General features: G+C 41.8%; 1 protein-coding gene across 2 annotated transcripts in view; it reads left to right on the top strand.

Moving 5' to 3' along the window:
• The window catches only part of PDZD2 (PDZ domain containing 2), a 324,153-nt gene that overhangs the window by 71,217 nt on the left and 234,520 nt on the right, over positions 1-18,416 (top strand). For both annotated transcript variants that reach the window (XM_034442438.3, XM_034442437.3), the window contains exon 2: positions 14,739-15,592. In XM_034442438.3, the coding sequence (XP_034298329.2) occupies positions 15,117-15,592 (476 nt within the window). In that variant the 5' untranslated portion in view covers positions 14,739-15,116. The remainder of the gene's footprint in view (positions 1-14,738; positions 15,593-18,416) is intronic.

Below are 18,416 nucleotides of genomic sequence, written 5' to 3'. Positions count from 1 at the left end.
GGTTTACATTTCTGTTTTGAATTGTTGGCTCTTTCACTTCAATATGGGTGTAGGGGAGCACTGAGATGACCTTGGAGATAGTATACAGTGATCAGTAATGAAACATGGGCTTATAGCCCAAGAAAACAAGAAAATGTGAGAAAAATTAAAGATTGCACTGCCTTGATTCTCTTTGCTCTAAGGGGCCAGGTTGTCAGGCTTTCAAATTTCTGTCAATGCAGGTAGACCTCAACTTACAATGGGTCGCTTAGCAATCTCTTGAGGTCATAGCAGAACCCCCCAGAAGGTACTTACGACCCAGTTCTGAAGTTCCAACATCTACTTCCCCACCACAGTCCTGTGGCCACATTTTGAGCGCTCAGCAACCAGCCTGCATTTACGACATTTTGCAACATCCCGTGGTCACAGGGTTCCATATTTATGATGTTTTTGCAAAAAAAAAAAAAAAAGGTTTTACTTCTGGTTTTCAGCAAAAGTGCCCTATAATGAACAATAGGCTTACTTAAAGACCACCACAAAAAAATTAAATAAAATATCAAGTCAGTTACACAATGCTCTGCTTTATGACTATAATGACTTAATGAGCAAACTGGGCAGGTTTCCTTATGATCGTAAATTGAGGACTACCTATATAACACATGTCAACAAAGTAGAATTGTAGTATTATTATTATTATTTTTTTTGCATTTCTGTTTTCTGACCTAGTTTACCTGAAGAGGCTACAAGTTGCTAGCATATATAAATTTAATGCAAATTTGTGTGTTCCTTGTTTGGGGAGTATATTTGCTATGGTACTTCGAGAAACAACCTTATAATAATTGGGATATTCAGTACCTGTGCCTTAGTAGCATCAGTAGTGGAATAGAGATAGTACTTAAGATAATTATGAGTGTAAGTAGCACATTTGTGTTTTGTTATTAGTTACTAATGTGGACTGATAATTGGGAAGCAGAAGCAGTGAGAAGCAGGGTCTGCCTATATGTAATTAATTTAAACTGCATGTGAATAATTAATCTGTTATACAATTTACAGGCGGCAAAATGCAGAGCAAGCTTAAATTCCATCTTACTGCTGTGTAGAACAAAAAATGAGACGTGCAACATGAGAGCAAAAGATTACCCCACAATATTTGGGAACTCCCATTTCACTAGTTAGTACATAGGTCATCCCACTAAAGTTTTACACTCTAGCTAGAACCTAATCCAAATGCAACTTGTGTTTTGTTTTGTTTTTTAAATTGATTTATATGCCTCCCTTCTCCGGAGACTCAGGACGGCTTACAGTGCGTTAAGCAATAGCCTTCATACTTTTGTATATTTTATAGAAAGTCAGCTTATTGCCCCCACAAACTGGGTCCTCAATTTACCTACCTTAGAAAGGATGGAAGGCTGAGTCAACCTTGACTCAGATTGATAGGTTTCAGGTAAAAAATTGTGAAGCCCAAACTAGTATACAGCAGAAGCTAAATTTGTCAACACCACCTGAGAAAGCTAACAACAATCTCCTATGTCCAGTACTAATAGGCCTATAAATTCAAGTTCTTGGGAAAAACCAAAAAAGAGATGTTACAGCAAGAACTGCAGTTCCTAGTATCTTTCACTGTAGATCTTTATCAACAATTGGAGGGTCACAATTTTCCCACCATTAGCTTATGGACTTCCCAAGACCATTTGGGCCATCACTGTTAGATAAACTTTCGGATTGTATTAAGTTGTATTAAGCCATAGTTGTCAGGCACAAGGAACCAAGAACTACACAAGTTATTTAGAGTTGTTGTTTTATTATTGTTGTTTGCGCCTATAGATAGAAATCTTGCCAGACCGAAGCACAAAACTGCCTAACTCCTAGATATACTCTGTGAAGGGTTAGGGAAGGTCCGATCTGGCTCTCTTCTTGCATACCAAGGATTCCAGGCTGATTTGTCTCTTGGTTCCTTGGGACTCCCTTCCTCCTGCGACTCTGTACCATATTCCATCCATCACGATGGTTCTGTCAACTTTTTTTTTTTTCAAAAAACAACAACGAGATGAAATAGCAAATATACATTAAAATAAATATCAGGCATGCTGCATTATGACTTTGTGTGAGAATCCAGGCTTGTCTAGAGGTCTCTTACATTGATGCCATGCCATAAAATGTGGATGTAACAATTTGACAATTGAATCCTAGGAGGAAGAGTTAACTCAACAAACAACAAAGAGGAGCCAGAGAAAGTATCACCACTTTTTCTGGTTTTCTGCTGTCTTGGCCTCAGTTGCTTTGGAGAATGGGTTGATCCTATCCTCTCTGTGAAAGCACCTCAAATATGGGAAGAATACCAACCAAGACAGAGTAGGCCTATCATTCTAGCAATAATTGGCTGAAATTATTGTGTTATATTCAGCCCAGTTTTTACTGCTACTTGTTCACAATGTAAGTGTCACCTTAATGAGGTGTGTCTTGCTTGGAGAAAATGCAGACTCACTGATTCTCTTGGAAGCCTTCAGACCCATCGTTAGACTGAACTAAAATTCTCTCAGGACTAGATTTCTGTCAGTTGATTTAATAAATGGATTAAACCAAAGAAACCCTACTGACAAATCAGCGAAGACCAGTTTTAAATGCCAAAGATTTGAGGGATTTTGTTGTTAGTTGCGAAGTCATGTCCGACCCATCGCGGCCCCCTGGACAATGTTCCTCCAGGCTTTCCTGTCCTCTACCATCTTCTGGACTCCATTTAAGCTCGCACCTATTGCTTCAGTGACTCCATCCAGCCACCTTGTTCTCTGTCATCCCCTTCTTCTTTTGCCCTCAATCTTTCCCAGCATTAGGCTCTTCTCCAGTGAGTCCTTCCTTCTCATTAGGTGGCCAAAGTACTTGAGTTTCATCTTCAGGATCTGGCCTTCTAAAGAGCGGTCAGGGTTGATCTCCTTCTAGGTCTGACTGGGTTGATCGCCTTGCAGTCCAAGGGACTCGCAGGAGTCTTCTCCAGCACCATAGTTCAAAGGCCTCAATTCTTTGAGGGTTAGGAGCAAGCTTTTCAGGAGATTTGGCTCATTTGCAAATGGGTCCTTCTATTCTGACTAGATGTGTCTCCAAAGAGAACTCTGCTGATGTGTTTCCTGGCAGCTAAATGAACGGGTGCATCAGCTCAAGCTAATAGAACCTACATCAGCGGGAATGTTGGCTGAAGAACTGAGTTGCTTTCATGGGAATGTGGAGGAGAGTATCCCAGTCTTGTACAAATATAAAGTTCCTATTTGGGCTTAATTGCTGCATTTTCTTGGAAACACTTTATAGCAGCTGCTTCAACAAAATATGTTAAATAATGAGGATTTAAAAACATGGGCACAAATATTTAAGCTGATTTATTTAAACTCAATTGCATCTGAATATAATTAAAATGTAAAACCTTTTGTGACATTAGAAAGACAATCTACGATTTAAAATATTAGGAACAATTCACTTTCCCTTTTCTTTTTCTTGTAGCATGATGCATCAGAAGCCAAATCTCCTGAAAAGCTTGCTCCTATCCCTCAAATGGGGGACGTGGTGGCTCAGTGGCTAAGACGCTGAGCTTGTCGATCAGAAGATCGTTAGTTCAGTGGTTCGAATCCCTAGTGCCGCGTAATGGAATGAGCTCCCGTTACTTGTCCCAGCTTCTGCAACTTAGCAGTTCAAAAGCAAGTAAAAAAATGCAAGTAGAAAAATAGGGACCACTTTGGTGGGAAGGTAACAGCGCTCCATGTGCCTTCGGTGTTTAGTCATGCCAGCCAGATGACCACCGAGATGTCTTTGGACAGCGCTGGCTCTTTGGCTTATAAACGGAGATGAGCACCCTCCTAGAGCCAGAAACGACTAGCACGCATTTACGGGAGAACCTTTACCTTTACATTATCCCTCCAATCTTTGGCATTTAAAACTGGTCTTTGCTGATTCATCAGTAGGGTTTCTTTGGTTTAATCCATTTATTAAATCAATTGACAGAAATCTAGTCCTGAGAGAATTTTAGTTCAGTCTAACGATGGGTCTGAAGGCTTCCAAGAGAATCAGCGAGTCTGCATTTTCTCCAAGCAAGACACACCTCATTAAGGTGACACTTACATTGGGAACAAGTAGCAGTAAAAACTGGGCTGAATATAACACAATAATTTCAGCCAATTATTCCTAGAATGATAGGCCTACTCTGTCTTGGTTGGTATTCTTCCCATATTTGAGCAGCTTTCACAGAGAGGAGAGGCTCAACCCATTCTCCAAAGCACCTGAGGCCAAGACAAGCCATAATGGATGGAACTCAATAAAAAGTGATTCAACCTACACTTAAGGAGAAATTTTCCATCTTTGAAATTATCATCAGTGAACTGGCTCGGCTTTTTGTGAATGTTCCATCATTGGATTTTTTAAAGAAAAGTCATTTGTTTGGAATTGTATAGGGTTTTCTGCTTGAGTCAGTGGGTTGGACTAGAAGACCTCCAAGGTCCCTTCCAACTCTGTTGTTCTGTGTTGTGTAATTTTTGAGAACCCCAAATCATCAAAAGGGAAGAAGGAAGAAATTGTTTTGCTTCCAGGAAAATATCATGAAAACAGGTTTGTCTGATTGTCCATCTTCAGTGAGGATTTTATAACACTACTCTGGATTTTCAAAGTGAAATAAATATGTACATAAATCAGAATAAATCAAGGACCTCTGAGTTGGGCTTGACTCCTGGTGAATGTGTAGACAAAGACCCACCATTCTAGCCTGAAATTGTGGGACAATTCATAGCTGCTCCCTGGACATCTCAGTAACCATTTTCCCCATCTATTCCCTGTATATAAAGAAAAGAAAATTTACATTTACTAGGGGTACTTAATCTGGTTTACAAAAATGACCACTAGATGCTACCAAAGAGATACAGAAACCTCTTAACTATTGTTTGCCATCTGTTGCTCACTCTGATCTTTGCAGCTCAGATTTGACAGGTATACCAAGAAATATCTTTGCATTTTAATCACGTAAAGCTTGTTATTGCAGTACAGTACAACATGTGGGCAATGCTACTAGATGTTCATAGCTCTAATAAAACCTCAACCAAAGTTTACACTCTGTGTGTTATGGCCTACCCATGGCTTGTTTCTTAATCTATGATTTCCTGGATGCACTCATTAAATTTAAATAAATGTGTCTGGGTGCACAACACATGTTTAATCAAAAGCAAGCCAGTTATGTCATGGATTAATGTGATGTATGAACCAGCCTCTGTGTGAAAGGCTACTATGCAGGGGTGAAATCCAGCAGGTTCTGACAGGTTCTGGAGAACCGGTAGCGGAAATTTTGAGCAGTTCGAAGAACCGGCAAATACCACCTCTGGCTGGCCCCAGAATGGGGTGGGAATGGAAATTTTGCAATATCCTTCCCCCAGGAGTGGGGAAGGAATGGGGATTTTGTAGTATCCTTCCCCTGGAGTGGGGTGGGAATGGAGATTTTGCAGTATCCTTCCCCTGCCATGCCTACCAAGTCACGCCCACCAAGCCACGCCCACAGAACCGGTAGTAAAAAAAAATGGATTTTACTACTGCTACTATGTAAAAATTTTGTCAGTTGGTTGTCCACATCAACACATGTCCATCAAAGGGTAGAGCCAGCCATGTGGCCTCGATCCAAGAAAATGCATAAAAGCTCTTTATATGTTTAACTCTTCATATCAGGAGTCAAACTCAAGGCCCGCGGACCAGATATGGCCTGTGGAGTGCTTAGATCTGGCCCGCGGGACACCCTGGAAACAGCAAAGGACTGGCCTGCAGTGCCTCTGCCAGTGAAAAAGGAGCTAAGGAGGGCCGCTCACGGCCCTCCTGAGGTCCATTTTCACTGGCAGAGCACTCGGCACCCCACAGGCGCCCCTGACATGCATGATGTCAAGCTGGCCATGTCCACACTGGCCATGCCCCCCCGCCCCCCAAAGGTGAAACACAACCCTGATGTGGCCCTCAAATCAAGTTTGACACCCTTGCTTTATATGGTTTGTTTGTTTTGTTTTGTTTTGTTTTGCACTGGCTCCCGGTGGTCTTCTGGGTGCGCTTCAAGGTTTTGGTTATCACCTTTAGAGCGCTCCATGGCTAAGGACCTGGTTATCTACGGGACTACCTGCTACCACCAATAGCCTCCCACCGGCCAGTACGCTCCCATAGAGAGGGGCTCCTCCGGGTGCCGTCGGCCAAACAATGTCGACTGGCGGCCCCTAGGGGGAGAGCCTTCTCTGTGGGGGCACCTACGATCTGGAACGAGCTCCCCCCGGAGATACGGAGGATCCCAGATCTGCGCACCTTCCGTCGCACGCTCAAGACTTTCTTATTTCATCAAGCTGGCCTGGCCTAAATCTTTTCCCCTTTTAAATGTAAATTTTAATTTGTTTTTAAATTATTGGGTATTTTAAATTTGTCTCAGCCAAATTATTTAATTCGTTTTTATTCTATTTAAAATTTTTGTATTTATGTGTTTTATTCTGTGGCTGTTCACCACCCTGAGTCCTTCAGGAGTAGGGCGGTATATAAATCCAATAAAAACAAACAAAACAAACAAAACAAAATACGGTTTAACAGTGGTCTACAGTTTTGCCTTCCCAATGATGTATCTGGTTAACAGTTTAGATAATTATTTGACATGAAGATCCGTGGACATGATTGCAAACATTAGAGCTTTTGCTAAATTTGGATTTGAAGATGAGGCAGGAGGTCGGACTTATCATTGTACAAAGCATGCTTTGTGCCATTAGTGCAAAAACGTTGAGCTAATTTATCGAGGTGTCTCTTGCAGTCCTTAACACGGATTTCTTTTTTAATAAATTATGTTCCCATCAGAGGGGGAAGAACCCACTGGAGATTGTATATTAAGATTGTATCTTTCAGTCTAGCCACCCCTTTGAAAAATCTAGTTTGGCATAGTTGCAGAGGGATACTTAGCAGCGCATTGCCTGCAATCTTTTTCTGGCTCTGTGATGATTGGATCAAATTGAGAGTAATTACCTCAATAGATTTGGGAAGTATTTATGTTGGAAGCCCCGTCTTGTTGTAGCTGGTAATAACTTCTGCTAGTCTTTGCAATCACAGGCTTAAGGTACTGATTGAATTCAAACGCTGGGGAGCCAAAGGGTCAGCCCTATAAGTCTGTCCTGCCCTGCCCTGGCCTTGGGAAGATTGGGACTCCGAGGATTAGTTCAGCCCTGTTCTTACAGCAGTGGAGAAGAGAGGGGGGGAAAAAGCCACTTCTAAAGCCATTTCTGAAATGACAGGAGAATTTAAGGACCAGAATGAGAAATAGACACATAAAACCTGCCCAAATGTTTGGGTGCGTGGTATTCAAATGGCTTGTTTGGATGGCTGCCAGCATCTTTTCAGCATGAGCTCTGCTGAACATTGCTAGATTGTGTTCTTTTAAAGAGCTGTTCTGGAAGTCCTGTAAAAAAACAAAAAAACAAAAATAGAAAAAGTGCAATGCTTTACAGATACTTTAGATAGGGGTGGCGGAAAAAAAAATCAGTCCTTGAATTTGTGATTTTTTAAAAAAACTGCTTATAAAAAGACTGTAAGAACAATCAAATATATTGAAGACATGTAAAACTCTAATACAAAACCAATAAGGATTTCACGTTAAAGCCCTAAAATATTAAAGACTTGAGAAATGAAATCTGTTTTTAACTCTATCCTATGTAATCCTCGATTTATGACCACAACGGAGTCCAAAGTTTCTGTTGCTAAGAAAGAATGTTGATAAGTGAATTCTGCCCCATTTTATGACCTTACTTGCCACGGTTGTTAAGTGAATCACTTCAGTTGTTAAGTGAATAACACTGTTGTTAAGTGAATCTGGCTTCCCCGTTGACTTTGCTTGTCAGAGGGTTGCGAAGACACTTCATAAATATATGCCAGTTGCCAACGTCTAAATTTTGATTACGTGACCAGGGGGATGCTGCAAAAATCGTAAGTGTGAAAAATGGTCATAAGTCATTTTTCTCAGTGCTGTTGTAACTTCAAATGGTCATTAAATGAAAGGCTGTACTGTAAATCACAGACTACCTGTAATTCAGCTATAGTGGGAATTTCTTTTATACTGTAAAATATAGGCAGTAATGGAATCATTTTAGTTATGGCTTAATGCATTGTAATCCATGGCCCATAGACTAATATTTTTGCAGTTTAGGGCAATTGTAATTTATCCAATGAAATATGGTTAAGGAAATCAGAAGTTACTACAATGTGTGAAGCAGAGTGTAGTTTGAAAATTATGCAGCAGTGACAGGTATGGAAGGCTTATAGAACATCAGTAAAAATAGCTGAGCTGTATTATGTCTTTAAAAAAACAACAACCAAGTACAATAACAAAGGATACCTGAGTGCTAGAAACAACTAATTCCAATTTCCACTGGTGGGTAAGTTATTGGCCACACTGTGTTTGCAATGATCTTGTTTAATATGGCTTAAATGGCTTTAATATGGCTCCATGGCTTAGGGCCAGGGTATTTACGAGACTGCCTTCTGCTACCGATAACCTCCCACCGGCCAATACGCTCTCACAGAGAGGGCCCCCTCAGGGTGCCATCGGTCAAGCAATGTCGGCTGGCGGCCCCCAGGGGGAGAGCCTTCTCTGTGGGAGCTCCGGCCCTCTGGAATGAGCTACCTCCCGGAATACGGCTGATTCCAGATCTCCGCACTTTCTGTAAGGTCCTGAAGACGCTTTTATTTCAGCAAGCCAGCCTGGCCTGAATAGGTTTTATGGGTTAGTTTTAATTGTATAGCTAGGGGTTTTAAATTGGGAGGCCGTTTAATTTAATTTATTTTTAATTATCTTAACTTTTATATTGTATGTTATTTTAATTCTCGGCTGTTCACCGCCCTGAGTCCCTTCGGGAAGAAGGGCGGGATATAAATTTAATAAATAAATAAATAAAATAAAAATAATATATTGATTTTTCTGGCTCAAAATATGATTTAGCTAATCCATCGTGCCATGCTAAGACACCCATTTCTGCTATACCATTTTATTCTTCTGCCCTATACTTAAGGAAGGATAGACGGAAGGAAGAAAGAGCTGCCCTCTGGAGAACATAATCACTGCAGCAATTGCATTAAGTGAACTTTTATTGATTAGGCTTGCGATGGGACTGCAGTGTCAATTGCAGGATAAACTAGGAGGGTCATCAGAACTTAAGGAGACTTAAAACTCCAGGCGGGTGTTCTGAAATGCCCAAAGGAATAATGCAGAGTGATTCCCAGGAGATTTTGGATGAGATCTTTGTTTGGTGAGATCTTTGGTCCATCCTGTTCTGCAGATGCAAGGTTGAGAACCCAGGTCCTTCACTGCTTCTAAGAAATATAGTAGACACTGGCTACTGCACACAAAAACATAATTCCTTTTTGCAGTCCCTATTTTGTCTTTCTTCTTTCTTTTCTGTTGTTTGAATATGCCATAAACAACATTCAAAACAAAAGTGTTGCATAGATAGGTAGGTAGGTAGGTAGGTAGATGATAGATAGATAGTTATAGATACATGATAGATAGATTGATGATAGATGATAGATGATATATACCGTATTTTTCGGAGTATAAAATACACCTTTTTCCCCCTAAAAGGGGGTGAAAATTTAGGTGCATCTTATACACTGAATGTAGCCCCGCCCACCCACTGGCCCCCCACCCTTTGGCCTCTGCCTCGCAGCAGTTACCTCCTTGCAAGTAAACAGCAAGAAAAAACAGCTCCTTTCAGCTTCAGCACAGCCTAATTAGCTGATTAGTACAAGTTGATTGGATCAGCCTCCGGACTCTCAGCTTATTTGCTCTCAGCTGTTTTGCGCAGGGCTCTGCTGCTTGCTGCAAGGAGGTAAATTGCTGGGAGCAGGGTTTTTTTCCTTCAAGCTATGCTGAAAATGAAAATGAAAGCAAAGCATGCTGTTTGCTGTTTGCTACAAGGAGGCAAAATTGCTCAGAGGCAGAGGGAGATTTCTTTTTCTTCTTTTCCTCACCAAAAAAGATAGGTGCGTCTTATAGTCCGGTGCGTCTTATACTCTGAAAAATACGGTAGATAGATGATAGATTGATAGATGATACATAGATGATAGATGATAGATGATAGATTTATTTATTTATTTTATTTTATCGGACTTATATGCCGCCCTTCTCCACAGGGACTCAGGGCGGCTCACAGCAAGCGACAGCAAGTCCAGATTAAAATTCAAACAATAAAAGAAACTAAAATTCCCATTAAAACCCCATTCAGTCCAGGCCGGCCTGGTGAAACAACCATGTTTTAAGGTCACAGCGGAAAGAGCGAAGGTCGGGGGCCACCCGGAGCTCCAAGGGGAGCTGATTCCAGAAATGATAGATGATAGATGATAGTGAGCTAGCTAGATGATAGATATTGTAGATAGATAGATGATAGACAGACAGACAGACAGATGTATGCGTGCGCCCCTCCCTGCACCCCCCCAAGATGTGTTTTGTGTTTGGAATTCCTGGCCCCTGGAAGAGCTTTGTCAGGCCACAATGAGATTCTTGTTGCTTTCTGACCAGCTCTTTTATCAAAGAAATTTCCCATAGGAGGAACTAGGGAAGCAAATTAATCGCATTTTCAGATGGGCCAGCATGTTGCTGAATGTCTTCGATTTCCTGATTTCTCATGAGGAGCTGGGAATAGTCAGATGTAAATGCTCTACTTCAATAGATAAAGGAGTCTATATCTGAAAAACTGCAATACATGTAAACATGTTGTTGGGATTACAAACAAGTCTTCAGATAGTCTGTGTTTTAAAAATGCACGTATGGCATCAGACCCTTTTAGCTTGGCTTATATACATTGGGTAAGTCATAATATTTGTTCCGTTTTGGCTTAGGAATTACATGAGCACAGTTAATTTGATTTTGCCTTTTCCTTCTGTCTCCAGATTTCCTTATTCAGAAAACAGCTTGATCCAGATCAGAAAACTTTCTCACTGGTTGGGTGTCCAAAGTAGGGGATTACTTACTTATTTACTTACTTACTTACTTACTTACTTACTTACTTACTTACTTACTTACTTACTTACGCGTACTGTTACACTGAATGCTGTTACTTTCTCACTGAAGTGGTACCTATTTCTCTACTCACATTTGCATGCTTTCGAACTGCTAGTTTGGCAGGAGGAATTAATGGTAATGTTAGAGGAAATCCTGGTTTGTTCTGGGCCAGGTTAAAGAGCACAGGGCAACTGTTAGAAGTGGAGGTAGAATTTAATTGAAAGCAAAACGGACGGCTTAGCATTCAAAATTGGTCACAGATTGAAGGGCAGGCTAGAAATCTTTATAGGAAAAAGGTTGAACTGAGTCCAGTAGGGAGAAAATGAAGTTTTCTCTCCCTGAGAGATGAATAAAACTTCACCTCTGTGTGCCGAGATGTTGACCCCGAGTGATAGCTCCAGGTCTGAGGAATCTTATTGTATACATAAAGGATTTTCATATCTTGAGGGGATTTTTTATGGTTTTGATTCAGTTGTTCAGGATATTTGCCAATTTCCTAGAGAGAGACTAAATACTCAGTTTTAGCTCAAGTGTCAATATAGGCCAGGGGTGTCAAACCCCTGGATTTCTTTGAGGGCTGGATCAGCATTGTAGCTCTCCTCTACGGGCCAGCCGAGGGGGGGGCAGATTAAACGAAAGCCTCCTGCAGCACCCTGCTGGCCAAAATAGGGTGAGGGGGCCCCCCATGCATGGCCTCCCCATGCCCCATTTTCAGCTTGGATGGCTTGCAGCATTTTGCCGGCCAAAACGGGGCGTGTTTTGGCTGGCGGAGTGCTGCAGGAGGCTGTCGAGGCTGAAAATGGGGCACGGGGGAGCTGCACACGGCCCCCATGTGCCCCGTTTTGGCTGCCAGAAGAATCGGGGTTGGTCCTTTGCTATTTCCAGGCCAGCCCCCCAGGCCAGATTTAAGCACCCTACAGGCCAGATCTGGACCATGGGCCCTGAGTTTGACACCCCTGATATAAGCGGAAAAGCTTAAGCAGTCTCTGGTTTTATAGATTGGGGTTCACTGTTGGGTAAGCAATGATCAGGATTGGTGAGTGGTCTTGGTGACAAGAATGATATGAGGGTCTTGCCTTCTCACAATAACAACCTCATTCTACTTCAGATGTTTGTTCATTGTGGGCCATCTATGAACCTGATGTTGAGATGGGCCAGCTGTTATCTAGTTCAATTTGTTAGACTTTTTAAAACTACGAAATGCCAAAATCTTGTCTCATTTTAATGAGGATTTTTAAAAAAAACACTTATTAAAATAAACTGGATAAAAATGTTTTGATAATGCTCTATTTCCACTCACATTGAAGACAAATAAAAATATGATATGCTTTTTTGAGCAAATGGAAAGTCATAAAACACTGTTTGGATGGGACTGGAGAATGTCTAGTGTGAGGCCTTTAAAAACAGCGTCTAAAGAAGATAATGGAAAACCACATCTGAAAGTTTCAAATGGAGTTCTTTTAATTATCCTTTTATTTCTTTTTGTAGAAGTCAGGAAATGGGTCTTGAGGGCTTTTTAGAAATTCCATTGGGAAGGACATATAAGGAAGGAAAAGCACAATTTGTTAGGGAATGAAACAAAAGTTAGCATGTAATCAGGATATCCCAAAATGTTGTAGGACAGGTTTGATAAGTGAATCCGGAAAAATATTTGTATAATATTGTTGTTTGAATATTTCACTCCACCCTTCTTAAGAAATCATTTTAAGATAGATTTGATGACAATTCTGACTTCATAAGATATCTATATAGAACATCATTTTTCAGACTCAAAACCAACTGGGTAGATTTTTTTAGGCCATTCATTATTTTTACAGACACTGGATTAGGAATCTAGCCACAGAATAGAACAATTAGAGACTTGGAAGAAAATCATATACTTTTATGAAACTGTTCAGTCATTAACATTAACAATAATTAAGAATTACTGAGAGTTGAATGGCATGTTAATTAATAATAATGAAAAAAGAGAACAAGTATGACTTGAAAACTGTCATTATTAAATAACTGAGTTTGTACAGTGAACCAAGCCAACCTGTAATGTAGCATTTTTGTATTTTGGCTTAATTTATAATGCAAATCTAAGCAATACAGTTTGTTTGTCTGTCATGACATATGACTTAGGGTTCAAACCAGAGGTGGGTTTCAGCAGGTTCTGACCAGTTCTGGAGAACCAGTAGCGGAAATTTTGAATAGTTCGGAGAACCGGTCGTAAAAATTCTGACTGTCCCCGCCCCCATCTATTCTCTGCCTCCCGAGTCCTAGCTGATTGGGAGGAAATGGGGATTTTGCCCCACTTCCCCTGGAATGGGGTGGGAATGGAGATTTTACAGTATCCTTCCCCTGGAGTGGAGAGGGAAAGGAGATTTTACAGTATCCTTCCTCTGGAGTGGAGAGGGAAAGGAGATTTTACAGTATCCTTCCCCTGAAGTGGAGAGGGAAAGGAGATTTTACAGTATCCTTCCCCTGAAGTGGAGAGGGAAAGGAGATTTTACAGTATCCTTCCTCTGGAGTGGGGAGGGAATGGAGATTTTACAGTATCCTTCCCCTGCCACGCCCACCAAGCCACACCCATTAAGCCACGCCCACTGAACCAGTGGTAAATTTTGAAACCCACCACTGGTTCAAACCCAATTGTAGCCTCTCAATAAACCATGATTGATCATGCAATCATAGAGTTGGAAAAGACCATGGAGGTCTTCTAATTCAGCCTCTTGTCTAGGGCAGAAATTCTCAAATCATAGCATAGTGAAATGTGTGAATGGCTTGGTTTGCACGTCACACTAATCCATAATCAATTGCCTGAAAATCAGAATGTCTGGGTATTCAACCACACATTGAACTGAAGTGAAACAAAGTTTTTTTTGTGATTCAGTACAATGGATGAACCTGGCAAAAGGCAGCATTTTCTTGAGATGCTCTGGTAGCTCTTTTAAAAACTTTTAAAAACTTTGAATCTTGGACAAAATGTTAACATTTGTTGGTATCTAAACTTAGTTTTAGTTTTTTAAAGAATATTTTTACTTACTAGATTTTATCTCACTTTTATTAGATTATATGCTATTCAAGGCAGAAAACATACATAATACTCTTTCCATCTACTATTCCCCATAGCAACTATCCCATGAGGTGGGTAGGGCTGAGAGAGAAGAACTGGCCCAAGGTCACCCAAGCTGGCATTCATGTCTAAGGCAAGACTAGAACTCACAGACTCCTGGTTTCTGGGCCAGCATCTTAACCACTGTACCAAATGAAAAACAAGGGCAATTTGAGCTTCTCATCAGCATAAATAGTCAAGATTAAAAGACATACAAGACCCTTCCTTCCTTCCTTCCTTCCTTCCTTCCTTCCTTCCTTCCTTCCTTCCTTCCTTCCCTTCCCTTCCCTTCCCTTCCCTTCCCTTCCCTTCCCTTCCCTTCCCTTCCTCCCTCCCTCCCTTTTTTCTATGTAGATGAAGAGGTTAACTCTAAAATGTGCCTCTGCTACGAAACTATCTGCATAATTAGAAATTTGTCTTTGATGCCTTCTCTTCTTTCTGCCCGCAGTCCTTGTAGTAAATAATGAATAACCCACATAAGTTAACAGAAAGCAAAATGAACAGATTATAGAATTAACCAATAAACAAAATAATCTTAGGCAAAAATCTTCACATTATTAAGCACGGCAGATAAGCTTCTAATCCTGCATCTGAAACAGATTTATGGTTCTAATTGGGCCGTTTCCCTTTTTCTAGGTCAAGCAGGTGTTGATGAGTGCGGAGGAGAAATTCCAGGCTGGTGATCATACATTTCTGTGTGGACAGCTGTGAAAGGAGACAAGCATGGAATTCTGGTCTCTTCCTTTGTTCTCTTGCTGTGGATTCCAGAGCAACAGTCTTCCTTCTTTTTCATAAAGGCCCTCTGTTGTCCTGGCCAAATTGGGAGTGGAAGAAGAGGCCATTATTATTATTATTATTTAGTTTTCGCTGTCCTTGTGTGTCTTTTTCCTGCATTTTCTTGGTCCTATCAAGATGAATGAACCACACGACAATCTTGGCTTGGAAAGGAACATTGATTTGACTCAGTTGAAGAAGAATCATTTCTTGACATAATGGAATCCTGGCACGACCACAATGCCCATCACTCCAGAAAACGCGATGCTGTTTCTTCCCATCCTTTATCGGTGGTTGCAGGGCCATCTGAAACAGGAAGCCGAGGAACCTGAGCAGAGCCTTTGTCATTCAGCCATTAAGAAGCTGAGAGAGTACATCCAGTTGAACTTCCCAGTGGAAGAAGGCAAGCTACATTACAGCCCCAGTCCGGTGGATATGGAAATCTGTACGGTTTACTTAACCAAGGATCCAGAAACGACGGAGCCTCTCGGCCTAAGTTTTGGCAATATCCCTGCTTTTGGGGATTACGGTGAAAAACGGAGAATGGGGAGAAGAAAAAGGGGACATAAAGGCCCAGTCCTTGATGTTGGAAGCATTTGGGTCACTGATTTGAAAAAAAATAGTCCGGCAGGGAAATGTGGAAAAGTTCGCTTGCGAGACGAGATCCTTTCGCTGAATGGCCAGCTAATGGTTGGAGTGGATATTGGTGGTGCAAGGTAAGATGTGATGAAGGATACTTCAGGATTGATATGGGTGATATGGATGCTCATAGTGAAACCTTCCAGATGTTGGTAAATTACAGCTCCCAGCAGTTTTACTGTGCTTCGTTCTGTTTGTCTTGAAACTCTTCTAGTCATTTGATTGACAATGTAGCTTCTAATGCTTGGAAATGGATTGATTTGATTCTCTGTATTCTTTCATAGTGAGCAAAATTCATCTAGTTTTCTAATCCAAAATTTAATCGCGCTCATGGTTGTAAGGAAACTTGAGTTTCATGCACAGAATCCGTACTATGTGTTCTGTAAGACATCTAACGTAAATAAGAGCAATTCAAATTGGATAATTGGAAACGCAACTGATTCAGAAACAGCCCAAGACTTGACAATAAAACTGTTCTGGTGTTTACAGAAAAATATAAGACTAAATCTTTGGCTTTAATGGGATCTCAATGGGATTCTTTAGATCAGGGCTGTCAAACTCCCAGCCCGTGAGCTGGATGCGTCATGCGCTGACCACACCCATGCCCGGTTTAGCGAAGGGGGGGGGAAGTTCTGATATGTCACGTGATGCTGCCGTGATGACGTGAGTTTGACACCCCTGCTTTAGATCATGTTTTTCTGCCTGGGATGATGGGAAATGTAGTCCAGCAATATGGAAGATACAGGTAATCCTCCACTTACAGCCATTCATTTAGTGACTGTTTGAAGTTACAACGGCATTGAAAAAAGTGACTTAAGACCATTTTTCACACTTACGGCCGTTGCAGCATCCCCATGGTCATGTGATCAAAATTTGGATGCTCGGCAACTGGTTGATATTTATGACGGTTGTAGTTTCCTGGGGACATGTGATCACCTTTTGCGATCTTCTGACAAGCAAAATCAAACGGGGAAGCCAGATTCACCTAACAACTGTGTCAAGAAAGACACAGAATTGTAAAATGGGGCAAAATTCACTTAACCACCGTCTTCCTCAGCAATGGAAATTTTGGTCTCGGTTGTGGTTGTAACTTGAGGACTACCTGTATAAGAATAAATCATTGCTATTTTGGTTTCACATTAATGAGATCTCAGGGGAATTCTTTAGACCACATTTCTCTGCGTGGAGATGATGGGAAGTGCAATCCAGCAATATGGAAGATAGCAGTTAAGGCAGTGGTGGCGAACCTTTTATTATTTTATTTATTTATTATTTATTTTTAAAATTTTTATACCGCCCCCTCTCCCGAAGGAGATTTTGGCGGTGAACAGCCAAAATTAAAAACATACAATACAAATATTAAAATACATTAAAACAAAATTAAATTTATCTTTGGCTTCCCCAATTTAAAACCCCTTACCCATAAAATTCCCCAATTAAAAGATTTTTAACCCAGCCCGGCTTGCTGAAATAAAAAAGTCTTCAGGGCCCGGCGAAAGGTCCGGAGGTCCGGGATCAGTCGTATCCCTGGGGGTAGCTCATTCCAGAGGGTGGGTGCCCCCACAGAGAAGGCTCTTCCCCAGGGGGTCACCAGCCGACATTGCCTGACAGACGGCACCCTGAGCAGGCCCTCTCTGTGGGAGCGTGTTGGCTGGTGGGAGGTTATCGGAGGCAGAAGGTGGTCTCGTAAGTAACCAGGCCCTAAGCCATGGAGCGCTTTTACACACCGAGTGTCGAACAGGTACGCACTTCAAGTGCTTTGCCCACGCATCGTGTGCTCCTGCTAACGCACGGCTCCTCCCTGTGCGCTGCGCGCACAGCCGCACCATCTGCGCATGTGCATGGCTTTTGCGCATGCCCCCGTGCACTGCATGTACAACCACACCATCTGTGCATGCACACGACATTTGCTCCCCCCATGTGCTGCATGTGCAATCGCACCATCTGCGCATGCACGTGTTTTTTGTGCGCACAATGCACAGGCATGAATGCTGTCTCTCGCATGCTGCACACAAGGACTCTTGTGGGCATGCGCAAATGCGCACGCATGCACAGGAGAGCTCCAAATACCAGCTGAGTCCCCTGAATTGCGCGCATGCACACCGGAGGCCCAAACCCCAGCTGGGGTGCGCGCGCATGCACAGCTGCAGGTGAGTTGGGCAACAGCTCGTGTGCCCAGAAAGATGGCTCTGGGTGCCACCTCGAGCCATAGGTTCTCCATCACGGAGTTAAGGCAAAGTCTGCATTACCTGCCTAATGTCAGACTACTGGAATCCCAGATGGATTTTTAGATACAGGGAAAATTCAATGTCCCTTTTCCTTCTTTAAAACCACACTGTAACTCCTGAGGATACGGAAACCGTGGTGCCTCTGCAGAGAGCTAGGTTTTTTTTGAGCCTTGGTGGTGCAGCAGAGTAAGTGCTATTAAGTAGCACTTAGCTTCCTGCAATTACTGCAAGTTCAAATCTCATCAGGCTCAAGGTTGACTCAGCCTTCCATCCTTTCTAAGGTAGGTTAAATGAGGACCCGGATTGTGGGGGCAATAAGCTGACTTTGTATAAAAAAGAACACCGCTTTGGGGGGGGGGGCAAAAGCCCTACTAAGCAGGTATATACAAAAGGATGAAGGCTATTGCTTAACGTATTGTAAGCCGCCCTGAGTCTCCGGACAAGGGCGGCATATAAATTGAACCAATAAATAAATAAATAATAAATAAAATCCCTGAGAATACTGAAACAGTGGTGCCTCTGCGGAGAGCTAGTTTTTTGGGGGCAGGTGAGTGCTTTATCATTTTTATGGTAGCTGTGGCCTGACTAAAATAGATGTATAAAACTTATCAGGGACTTACTGCGCTGATTTTATATCTTCTTTGGTCAGAAAATGTTGCCTGTTTGTTCTGCC

The sequence above is a fragment of the Pantherophis guttatus genome, chromosome 2, assembly GCF_059756535.1.
Source record: "Pantherophis guttatus breed Tessera chromosome 2, ASM5975653v1, whole genome shotgun sequence".
In the NCBI taxonomy this organism is placed as follows: Eukaryota; Metazoa; Chordata; class Lepidosauria; order Squamata; family Colubridae; genus Pantherophis; species Pantherophis guttatus.
The sequence above is the reverse complement of the archived record's forward strand: the minus strand, read 5'-3'. Positions and strand labels throughout refer to the sequence as shown.